Source organism: Petaurus breviceps, unplaced genomic scaffold, assembly GCF_028583685.1.
Source record: "Petaurus breviceps papuanus isolate PSGF00001 unplaced genomic scaffold, PetGlider_PUasm1.0 37, whole genome shotgun sequence".
NCBI classification, from domain to species: Eukaryota; Metazoa; Chordata; class Mammalia; order Diprotodontia; family Petauridae; genus Petaurus; species Petaurus breviceps.
This window is the reverse complement of record NW_027186296.1, coordinates 46,399,044-46,411,695: the sequence shown is the minus strand read 5'-3', so window position 1 is coordinate 46,411,695 and position 12,652 is coordinate 46,399,044. Positions and strand designations below refer to the sequence as shown.

The 12,652-nt window shown below is 39.0% G+C and overlaps 1 protein-coding gene across 7 annotated transcripts in view; it reads right to left on the bottom strand.

Annotated features, from left to right (window-relative positions):
* OTUD7A (OTU deubiquitinase 7A) overlaps positions 1 to 12,652 on the bottom strand; it is a 420,410-nt gene that overhangs the window by 31,222 nt on the left and 376,536 nt on the right. For all 7 annotated transcript variants that reach the window (XM_069098405.1, XM_069098403.1, XM_069098404.1 and 4 more), the window contains one exon: positions 11,910 to 12,059. In XM_069098405.1, the coding sequence (XP_068954506.1) occupies positions 11,910 to 12,059 (150 nt within the window). The remainder of the gene's footprint in view (positions 1 to 11,909; positions 12,060 to 12,652) is intronic.

Here is a 12,652-nt window from a genome sequence, read left to right as displayed (position 1 = left end):
AATGTTTCACAAGCCAGCTAAGAGAGCTCTGGTTACATTCCTGTTGTGAAAGACAACATGTTGTTTGTTGTTGTTGCTGCTGACCTTAAGAATCTATGACCCAGTCCTGGAGTCAGGAGGATCTGAGTTCAAATCTTCCCTCAGACACTTGACACTTACTAGCTCTGGGACCTTGGGCAAGTCACTTAAGCCCAATTGCCTTGCCTCCCCCCCTTCACAAAACAAAAATGAAAACAAACAAAACCAATGGCTTGAGCATGAATCTTTCAAGGTTTAGAAGACTTCTCCCTGAAGTCTTCTCTTACCCAGTCTACAGAGCTCACTTCCTTCTCTGAACAGACTGGATATGAGTCAAAGGAGTGCTTTAGCAGCGAAAAGGGCCAGTGGTGGCAGAGGACATATTATTAGAGCACAGCTTCATGGGAAATCTACAGTATTGCTGCAGCCAGATCATGGGAAGTAGGAGTCCCAGTATAATTGGCCCTGGTCAGAAGAAATCTGGTATATCATGTTCACTTTGAGGAACAGCATTTTAAGAACAGTAATACGTCAAGTGCATCCAGAGATCTTGAAATCACATCTTAGGAAAAATCGAAAAGGAATTAGAGATGTCTAGGTTAGAGAAGAGAAGGTTAAACTGTCTTCAATTACTCAAGGAACTGTCATCATTATCGCTAACACATATAACATTTTGTGGTTTCTGAAACAATGTACATTATCTTAGGTAGCTAGGTAGTATAGTGAGTAAAGTCCAAGACTGGGGAGCCAGGAAGACCTGAATTCTAATTCTGCCTTGGACACTTACTAACTGTGCCACCCTAGAAAAGTCACAACCTCACTGTGCTTCCGTTTCCTCATCTGTAATGAGACTAATAATAGTATCTACCTCACAGGGTTGTTGTGAAAGTCAAATGACAGGGAATTTGTAAAGCACTTTGCATTTATATAACACGTTATATAAATGCTAGCTATCAACATTACCAAGTGCCTGGGCCTGGAGTCAGGAAGACTTGAGTTCAAATCCAGCCTCAGACATTTACTAACTATGTAACCCTGTGTGACCCTGGGCAAGTCACTTAACCCTTTTATCTTAGTTTCTCAATTGTAAAATGAGCTGGAGAAGAAAATGGCAAACCATTCCAGTGTCTTTGCCAGGAAAACTCCAAAGAGGGTCACAGTCAGACACAATGGAAACAACTGAGCAAAAACAATAAACATCACCATCACTGCTCTGTGTTATCCAAGGGAATAGAACTTGGATCATTTGGTGAAAGCTATGGGCAGGCAGATACCAGGTCAATATGTGGAAGAACTAATTACTGGGGTTGTTTAATAGATGGCTGGTGGGCCTCGTGTGGTAGTGAGCTCTCTGTTGCTAACATTTGTACAAAGTCTGGATGACTCTTCAGGAATATCACAAGGGACTCTCACATTGGGTTGTACTAGATACCTCGATGACCTCTGAGGTCAACTCTGGGATTCCTTGATTCTGAGACATCTTCCCAATAGGACTTATTGTCTGTAATGCTCATTGGTCACTTTACTCTCATATACCATTAGCTATCTTTTCATGTGTACTTGTCTTATCTCTGCAATTAGATCATCAGCTTTGAGTGCAGGTATCACATCTCGTCCTTCTTTGTATTCTCTCACAAGGGTCTAGTACATGGCTTGCTTCTAGGAGGTAATCTAGGGGTTAATTCTTATCACCACTAGATCATAGATTGAGAGTTAAAACAGACCTTGCAGGGCACCTTGTCCAACATTCTCATTTCACAGATGAGAAACTCTGACCCAGGAGAATTAAATGACTTGGCTGATTACTGATGTTAGAATGTGCAAGCATTGGTGGAGGGTGGAGGTGGGGATGGGAGGGACAGTGTATCCATGATCATTGTCTGAAGGGCTGCCATGCAAAAAAAAAGACTTAAAGATGATGATCATGACCATTACCTCCTATGACCCAATAAGTTTTTGACCAGTCAGAGTTTTAGGATTTTTTTTTAAGTTTGGCTTCCTTGGAGGAATGGAATGTATGCCAAGGTCATGCCTTAAGGGGTTCCTTGAATGGAAAGGTATTGCTATTAGAGAATGTTTTGGCTTATGCCAAAGAACATCAAACCATTATTCAGTGCCAGGACAAAGTTAGGCTTTCTTAAAATAACACTCTTTCAAGAAAATATTGTGGTAGGAAAAAGCATTGTGTTTCCTTAAGAGCAGTTCATGTGGTTTTTAGAAATAATCATTGTCAAGGGAAATCTGGTGTTTCTTTTAATTTTATTTATGAAATGTGGGCATTGCTTTGATATTACTATCTTTTCTGTTTGAAAATGACACCAAACTGGGTCATAATAATTTTATTGTATATTTAAAAGGAATAGCAAGTCATGCATGGTAGATTTGCAGTTTTACATACAATCATCTTTTTTGTTTTACTATGTTATGGAAAAAATGTGTTTTATTCTATAAATTAAAAATAAAATTAAAACAGATATGAGCTAGAGAAGGAAATGAAAAACCGCTTCAATACTTTTGCCATGAAAACCCCAAATGGGGTCACAGATTATTGAACACTATTAAGGGACTGAATAACACTTAATGCCTTAGGAGCTGGATTGTCAACATTGGCTCTGTGGTTGTGGAGAGGGAAGAGAAGTCTTTAGGGGCCTTCAATTGGTTAGTTTTCTTTTACATGACATCTTGCCTTTCTGTCTGAGGTCTAAGTTCATAGTCTTCTTGGCCAAAGAGTAGTTGCTGGCCTACTTTCCAGCTTTGCGCTTTTCCTCCCCGTCTGAAACATGTCTAAACTTCCTAGCAATGTTAGAAAGGGCTAGCTGGTGGACAGTGTGACAGAAAATACTTTATTCCTCCATAGGAGCCTAGAATTCTACAGGAGTTGAGTCATGGAGTGAGCATCTGTATATCACCTAACAGTCTATGCTGATAGCCTAATATTGCACTCCTGTCCTAAATGAAAATATCATCTTTCCTATCTAATAAAGATGGTGTGATGATTATTCAAATTAGAAATATGTGTTGAGAGCACTGAATTCCTAAGAGGTACATATCAGATTGAAAAAAAAATTATCAATCACAATTGAAAAGCATTACTGAGCTCCTACTTTACAAGAAGGTATTATGCTAGGTGATAGGACTATGAAATGGTAGAAAGACAGCATCCTTGCCCTTGAGGGTCTTAAAATCTAGTTGGAGAGGCAAGATAAATACATAAAGTATTATCATTACACTAATGATATTATCTGAACACATTGTAACTATACAGCATTTAAAGATTTATCTTTCAATAAACTAACATAATATCTTCAATTAATAGGACTTTAGGATCAAAGGAAGTTTTGATTTTCTGAATTAACACATGTGAAGAATTGATTGTCTTCTTTCAGAATATAGGAATAATTCCCTTTAATTCAAGATGTTCCATTAATTATTTCCCTCTTGGGTATCAGTCTCCTTAACTGTGATCTTCATAATGTTACATTATGACTATAAGCATTTGAAGGTACAAGATGAAAAATGAAGCCACCTGGTTCTGTTTTTTACTGGCTTGGCAAGCATCTGATTTGAAGAGGTTGGATGTGGAGGAGATGATGAGGAATAGTTGGGTGGAGCTGAAGCTGCTAAGCTATATTTCTGGATTCTCTCCATGGGTTCAGCAATTACCAGGTTCTGTGGGAAGCTGTTTTATGCTTGTCACTGGTGAACTGAGTATTTCCACACCTTCAAAATTTCCTGGACAGTTTTAGGATTCAGGGAGGTTTCATTTCTACTGAGGAACCACACACACACCCCTTCTTGATTTCACAGATATGGATTTAGAGGTACTTCATGATAATTTTTTCACCTCATTTAATATATATTTTTTATTAAGGCTGACTCTGTTTTAAAAGCATACCAAAGTTTAATTGGCTTTGATTGATTCTCTGCCAGATGAAACAGAAGCTTTGATTGGAGGAAGGAGAAGACCTTATTCATGAACTTCTGTAACAACCAACAACACCAGTATTAGAAATATTTACACTGCCCTGGTGATTATGTAAATCAAATCCAACTTTGCAAGTTAATGTACCTTGAAGATAGAACCACCCCCAAATTGCCTAGAAAACTATGATGTGGGAGATGAGTTTCAGAGCTCCAAGATAATTTACTACTTCTATGTGACTTTGGGTGAGTTATTTAACCTCTCTCAGTCTCAGTTTCCTCATGTATAAATCAAGGGGGTTGCACTAAATGACCTCCAAGATCCCTTCCTACACTGCTCATCCTATAAAGCTAAAAAAACTGAACCTAATAAACACACTTAATAAATGCTCATTGAATGAACAATTCATTGACTTCAAATGAAAACTCACTTTTCTCAACCCAAGTGCCAGATAAAATATTTTCAGATATCATTGTCACGTGTGGTATCTAAAACTACATCTTAAGCCTCAGGCTTTATTTACTGGGTTAAGACAATGCCATTTCATTTTTGCCTCCTTTCTTTCTAACCTCTAGTCCCTGCTTGCCTCCATGCCAGGAATGAGGATTCTGAAAGACATCAAAGAAAGATTCCCTAATGTTGACCCTTTTGAAAACAGCTGATCTAGGTCAAAATGAAGAACCATAAGAATTTGTCACCGATCACTCACTCACTGACCCAGTTGTCTTTTCCCAGGCAATAACTATGAGATGTAAGGTATCAGGCCCTTCCATTTTAAAAGATCAAGAGTGAGAAAAATAAAAGGGGTAATAATGAATGGAAATCATAGGATCATAGGTCCACAAATTTAGATTTGGAAGGGACTTTAGGAGTTATCTAGTCCAACACTTTCACTTTATCCACAGAAGACAAAACCTAGGCCAGAGAGGTTATGTAACTTGTCCAAAGTCATGATAAAAATAAATATCAGTCCCAGGATTGAAACCCAGGTCCCTTGTCTCCTGATATAGCACATTTTCCACATCATCAATTAATCAAACAAAAAAAAATTATTAAATGGCTACAGCTTGCCAAGAAGTATGCTAAATGTTGAAGATAAAAGATATCAAAGAGTGTCTCTTCCCTCAGGGAGCTTTATGCCATATTTGCCTTTAAATGTCAAATTATGAATAGAGTTGGGGATGCCTTTGGAAGGCAACTGGGCTCTCTTCTGTTTCCCTCAGTGGTCTGTGGGTAACCTCCATTTTTAAAACGGTGAAAATGTTTAGTCTGAGAACATTACTGCTCTGCTTCCCCTGGAAATTCCCTCTCATGACATGGCCTTGTGAGAATTTGCGTGGCCTGCCTTGTTAGAGGTAGCTCCATCAGACTTAGGAAATACAACTTCCTTCACTTGGGTCAATAGTACATTCATTGGCTTATTTCAAAGCACTTTATTAGAAGCTATCAGAGGCTTAGATGATAGAGTACTTACATTTAAGGGAGTGAAGTAATGGATCCTGGATTAATAAAAGCCCACTCTGGGTTACCTGGATGACTCTATGGATTCTTCTGCTATGAGGTTATTGCTTTCCCCTAGTTTGACTTCCTCCTATTGCAAAGGGATGGATGGTGGGACTTTGTGAGGTTCTTTGTCATCAGTGATACTTAACTTCTCATCATGAGTCAGGAGTAATCTGACTGCAGAGATATCAATTCAGGGGCCACATGGAGGGGTTTAAGAGGGTAGGGCAGGGAATGAATGTTTTCCCTTGGATCTTATACATATGCAACAGTACTTCCTCAGAGGTGATTAGACTAATCAGGAAGATGCAGCTGTCTGCTGGAGTTCTCATCTCGGAGAATTAGCTGAGCTGAAGAGGAGCAGCAAGGCTGGACTGAATTCACCCAGCAAAGTTACTGTCTAAGACACACAGTTCAGCAAAACCCTGGGTTCTGTCTAGCTAAGGAGCAGCAGCTACCATGGAGCTAAGAGCATAATCTCCAATACTCTAAGGAGGATTAGGGCAGAAGGATTAGGGCTTTTTAAGAGGATGGACCTAGAAATTATAATTCTTTCGACAAGTTCTCACCTGGGCTTTTGCTGGAATGAAGTCTGAAGACCAACTAGGATAGATAAATACTTAGTTGTTCCTTGTAGTTCTGCTTGATTTGTGATTGGGACAAATAAAGGGACAGGGTCTATACACAAAAGGAACCCAGATCTCAAGCTGGGGTGGGTGGGTGGGAGGTTGGGGGAAAGCAAAGAAAGGTAATTGCTAGGAAAAAATCAAATTTCAATGGGTCAATTGTGCCTTTATATATCAGATTTATATCAGCTAGTTAGGAGGGCTATGGTTTTCTATAAAAATTTCCAATAGGCTTCAGATGTTCTATAAAGACTAAAACTAATCTTCCCAAATAGCTCTGAAAACTTTTTGGGCCTGGGCAACGAAATCAGAAGTGCTATTTAACTCCTAGTCTCTCTGTGTAACATTTAAATCAAAGGGTGCTTTGAGCTATGTTGGGAGTAGAACCATTGCATTTATACATTTAAGGAAAATCATTCTTCTTTAAAGGGAATTAGTGTGCCTTTGAATTGACAAATTCATGAATAACGGCTTTGAAGAATAATCAACCAAACCTCATGATTAAAAGAATGTCAGGATGACAGTTGCTTATTTCCTAGGAAAGGTCTAGAAACTAAGGAGTTCATATCTAGCGTTTCTTTTCTTTTCCAGTCATTGATCTTCAAAGAACACCAAACCTCCCTGGTTAAAGGGAGGGGAGAACTTCACACAGAATCCCATTTAATATAAATGAATGAATGGCACCTTCCCAGACATATTAAAAACAAATTGTCACTTGCTGTCAGGGTTTTATTTCATGACCCTTTTCTGCTTCTTCTCCCTCCTATTACAGAATCCGGAGCTTTTACTTATCGAGGGAGAGGAATAAAAGCAAACTTTTTGTCCATGGACTCATTATAAACCTCCTAAGAACTGGTTTGCTCCAGCACTTTTCTCTTGAAAGGTTCAGTGACAAGAGTGCCGGGCCTGGAGTCAGGAAGGCCTGAGTTGACATCTGGCCTCAGATACTTTCTACCTGTGTGACCCAGGGCAAGCCACTATGCCTCAGTTTCCTTATCTATAAAATGGGGATAATAATAACACTTAACTTCCAGGGTTGTTGTGAAGATCAAATAAGATGGCATGTGTAAGGTTCTTTGCAAACCTTATAGCCCTTTGTAAATTATTATACTATATTAGACTGTATATAAGAAGACCCACTTCCTACCTCAAAGAATAAGAAGGAAGGAATCTTTCTACGTTCCCTAACCACATCAAGTGAATCAGGGATGTAAAAGTCATTTCCAGCTGCACATGCTGGTCCTGCCTGGATGCAAACTTCATTTTATTTTGTCCTCCCAGCCCTGGGGAACCCGCAATGAGTGACATTTACAGCCTGTTTACTTTCCATGCCAGATTTCTGTGGTAGCATTGAAAACCATACCAGGAGAGGCCCTTCCATACTCACAAGTAGCCAAAAAGGGAGAGTGGAGGAAACTGAACATCTCTTAATAGAAGTTTGATAGTTAGTAGTGTGATCAATATTCCGATAATTCCTTTTGGTGATGGTCTGGCACAAGGATAATAGACTCATGAATTTGGAACTTGATGGGACTTCTGAAGGTAGCTAGTCCAAACCCCCCTCATTTCACAGATGAGGAAATCGAGACCCAGAGAAAGGAAGAGATTTTTCCAAGATTACATGGTGGCAGAGTAGGAATTCAGACCTAGGGTCTCTAACTCTGAATTCAGCAATCCTTCTAGTACCATAAGCGAGTCAACATGTTGGTTAGGAAATTCTTTAAGAAAAAATGAATAATCATTGTAGAGAATCAATCACTGAGATCATGCCTGGGCTTTGTTTTCTATGATAATAATAGTAGCTCAGTTAGATGGCTGTGGATTGTTGATAAAGCCTCCCCCCCCCCATCCTCAGGGCCTTGCACAGCTTGATGCACATGCCTGTAGTAACCCTTCACCAAATGCTTATTGTATAGCTTCCAGAGCAAGCTTGACTGAGCAAGAAGGTGCAGACTATTAGAAAACAGCAGTAGGAAGGGAATAGAGGAAAATTTTTCCTTCTACATACTGAAGGGTAAGAAACTATTGATAAACAGGTAGGATCTCAATGGAATAGTCTACTTCCAAGCACCGGATACACTTAATGTAAAGTCAGTATTTCTGGGCTTAATAGGGAATGCTAAAACAAAATGAAATCAATTATAGTATTCTAATAAGAGGGACCATAGATAAATATAGATGCTGAAACAGGGCTGGAATGAAATGACTGGGGCCAACCCTCTCATTTTCTAGATGTAGAAACAGATGCCTGGAGGTTATATAACTTGCCCTATGGCAGAGGTTCTTAACCCGAGGCCTATGAATTTGTACTTAACGTGAATTCTTTTTTTAAAATGTTTGGATGATATTATTTCAATATAATTGGTTTCCTTTGTAATTTTATATATTTTTTATTTCATGCTTTTAAAAAATATTATTCTGGGGGTGGCTAGGTGGTGCAGTGAATAGAGCACCAGCCCTGGAGTCAGGAGGACCTGAGTTCAAATTTGGCTTTAGATATATAACATAAAAAAAAAAAAAAAACCCAGCCGTGTGACCTTGGGCAAGTCACTTAACCCCAATTGCCCTCCAAAAAAATATTAATCTGAGAAGGGGTCCACAGGCTTCACCAGACTGCCAAGAGGTTCAGGACACACAAAAGTTATGAACCCTTGCCCTGTGATCAAAATCTCCTCTGATTTGGCATTTAAAGCCTTTCACAATATGGGCAACAATCTAACTTCCAGACTTCTTATACATTATTCTCCTGCATGTGCTCTAAGGTCTGCCAGCCAAGCTAATACTTTCCTCATCTACTTCCTCAATGACTTCTGAAAAAAATCATAAATACCTTTTGTTTGCAAATGCTTTTATAGGGGGGTAAGGAAAGCCTAGAACTGCTCTGAGACTTTTGGAATAGGGTAGTGCTTGTAAAGCTCTTGGTACAGTATCTGGTACACAGTGGGTGCTATTTATATGCTTATAATAAGCTCCTTCCCTTCTCCACCTCCCCAGCCAGAAGGCAGGATTCTTGAGGTCAAGGACTGATTTCCTTTTTTGTGTTGATGTCCCCAGGATCTAGATAGTGCCTGATAAAAGTGGCCCTTAATAAATGATTCTGATGGGTGGACTCTCCAAAATCACCCTGGATTCAAACCCAGATCCTTTGACCCTTTACTCTTGATCCGGCACTCTCTCTTCTGTATCTTTAGGTAATTTTGCCACCATGGAAATCATCCAGTGCTGCCATCCCTTCAGATTTTTGCATTTGTTAGAGGACACAATCTTATTTTACTTCAGAAGAATAAAAAGCACTGACTTCTGAACACACAAAAAAGGTTGACTCCACCAGCCTTTTTGGAAGGAGTTTGTTGTTTCAGTCATGTCTGACTCTTTGTGACTCCATTTGGGGTTTTCTTGACAAAGATATTGAAGTGGTTTGCTGTTTTCTTCTCTAGCCCATTTTACAGATGAGGAAATGGAGGCAAATATAACTAAGTGACTTGCCCATGGTCACATAGCTAATGAGTGTCTGAAGTTAGATTTGAACTCAAGAAGATGAGTCTTTGGGGCAGCTAAGTGGCACAGTGAATAGAGCACTGGCCCTGGAGTCAGGAGGACCTGAGTTCAAATCCAACCTCAGACACTTAACACAAAAACTAGCCATGTGACCTTGGGCAAGTCACTTAACCTCAATTGCCCTCCAAAAAGCAAAAAAAGAAAAAAAAGATGAGTCCTCCTGATTCCAGGCCATGTGCTCTATCTTCTGTACTTTCCAGCTGCTCTATGGAAGAAGGCGCTTCCTACATAGGAATATCTTCTGCTCAATTATGGAACTGCTGAGATACCAGGAGAAATAGAAGCCAGGCTCTTAATCCCAGTTCAAAATCCTAATTAAAGCTTTATGTCACATCTCACAAGCACATATGTTAAGTCTGGATGATAGCTGGTGTGGCATCTGTATATTAAGAGAGCTGGACTTGATTGGAGTTGGAAAAGATGGGAGTGGAAATCCTACCACCAATATTTATTCATTGTGAGACACTGGCCAAGTGACAGAACCTCTCTGAGAACTCGGTTTCCTTGTCTATAAAGTGAGGAATAAATAATAATCTTGTAATACTTACCACACAGGGCTGCTGTGTGGATCAAATGAGATAACGTTTGTAAAAACTTGTTTTTTGCGGAACTTATGGTGCTATATAAATGTCAGTTATTATTATTAAAAACGGCGATGATGACTACCGTGCCCCCGACTGAGATGCAGCCGAGAAAGCCAAGAAAGCCTTTCACTTCTAATTGCTTAAATATTTTTCTACTGCAAAAGTGATATGTCTGGAAATAGTGTAGAAAAACAACTTTATATTTCCATAACAGCTGGTTTCACAGAATTTTGTCTTAATTTCCTCTCTGACTCACATCACCTGGCCTACACCAAGATGTGTTATCTTTCCCTAGTTTCTATTTCGGGTCCCTGCCAACACCTGGAAAAGTTAAACATGATGAAGTTTTAACCATTCGATGTTCTCCTGTTTCTGATAATGTATCATCTCCTGTCTCAAAACAAAGAACATGAAAGCAGAAATGAGCCAGTTCTTCTTTTCACAGTAAAACCTATCTGGAGGCAGGGGCCTTGTTTTGTCTACTGCTGTATTAAAAAACAAAACAAAAAACTTCTCTAGTAACAAACTTTTTGCTGTGTTTACATGACCAAAATAAGACTTCAAAACTTTAGATGCCTTAACTTCATGTTCCCAAACACTTTTCATGTGTTGTCAGCAATTTCCCTCAAAGAAACTTGGTAGCAGGGATTGTGGATGCCATATTGATCTGACTTTGATCCCAGTTTAATCACCTATGGGACTTGTTTGCATCACTCATAGACACAGGCTGTAAGACTGTGGAGTTGGTTTCCCTTTACAAAGTCACTGACATAAGAAAGCAAACATTAAAAAAAAAAAGCTGCAAATACTTAAAAAAAACCCTAAAATTCTACTTTTTAAAAACAGCTTAAACTTGTTTAAAGTACCATTTTTCAGTAGGGAAAGAGCTATCTATTGGAAACTTGAATGTGGGGATTTTAATGAAAATATCTACCTTTTTATTTAAAACACTTTAAATAGATATATAGATAACATGTACCCAGGAGGACCTGAGTATAAATCCAGTCTCAAGTCATTTACTGGCTGTATAACTTTGATCACTTAACATCTGGCTCAGTTTTCTTAACTGTAAAATGGCGATAATAATCCCAATTATCTCCCAGGGTTGTTGAGAGGATCTCTCTCTCTCTCTGTATGTATGTATGTGTACATATATATATACATACATACACACATATACATTTAAAGAATTTAGCATAGTGTCTGGTACATAACAGGTGACTAATAAATGCTTATTCCTTTATTCCTCTCTCTCCCTCTATATATGTGTATGTATATATACTACATACGCATACATATTTGCATACACACATATACATATATGTATGATGTATGTGTGTATGTGTATATATATATATATATATCTACTAGCTGTGTGAACCTGGGCAAATCACTTAATTTCTGTCTTCTGAGAGTCAATAATATTAGATTATAAATTATAGGCAAGTTGGTATTCCATATCTGTGGAGATAATTTCTGATGTTGATGAAATAACATACATATACAAAATGACAGACACATACACATATATCTTGATAATACAGATACTTTTATCATGCTAATATACTCATACAGCTTGAAAGGAAGCTTTCCTGATTTTCTTTAAATGGAAAAAGGCAGAATTTTCTGTAATAAAAGCTACTTTGGTCTTCCTCCTGGATTGTCATGTTCCCCTTTCCAATGTCCCGCTAAGCCTACCTTGCTCTCTTTGTTGATCTTTTTGTTCCATGGACACAAGGGCAGAGAAATGGGCTTGATCATAGGCTAGGACCAGAGGGGAGCAGTGACATCTGTTAGGTGGAACTTCCAGAGGCAAATAGATTCCTCCAAATGGAATTGGAGCAAATGCTGTGTGGAGACAAATATGATTTAGGAAATTCAGTTCCATGAATACACCTCTATTAAGCATCTGCTAGATAGCCAGCTGATGTATGCAGAAAGTTGCTTGTAAGGTTCAAGTCCTCCCCTGATGCATCCTGGCAGACACAACCAGGAGTGCTTGGTGCCCTCAGAAAACTCCTTTAAGTGGTAAGTAATAGATGAGCTCTTGCTCTACATTCAGTTCAGGGAGCTTGCACATCAAGAATTCCCCTGACAAGATGAAATCACAGGTCAATCCCCCCAACCCCCCGCCCCAGCCACACATACCAAGTATCTGGGTATTAGAGATATAAATATAAAAATCACATAATCTCTGACCTCAGGGATTCTACAACCTAGTAGGAGCATGAAAGTAGAAGGATTTGGTGAGGAATGGTTTTTACACTTGCCCTGCAATCATAATTCTTCAAGGTACAGTAGAAGGTAAATTGGAACAAGTGCTTTGGGGGTCCCTCACAGAGATAGGTGTGAAGTGATTCAGAGAAAGTTAACCAGCTCTGAGGAGGAGGGACAAATGGAAAAGTCGGTGACTTTGACAGCTGGTGCTAAAAAGATCTGGA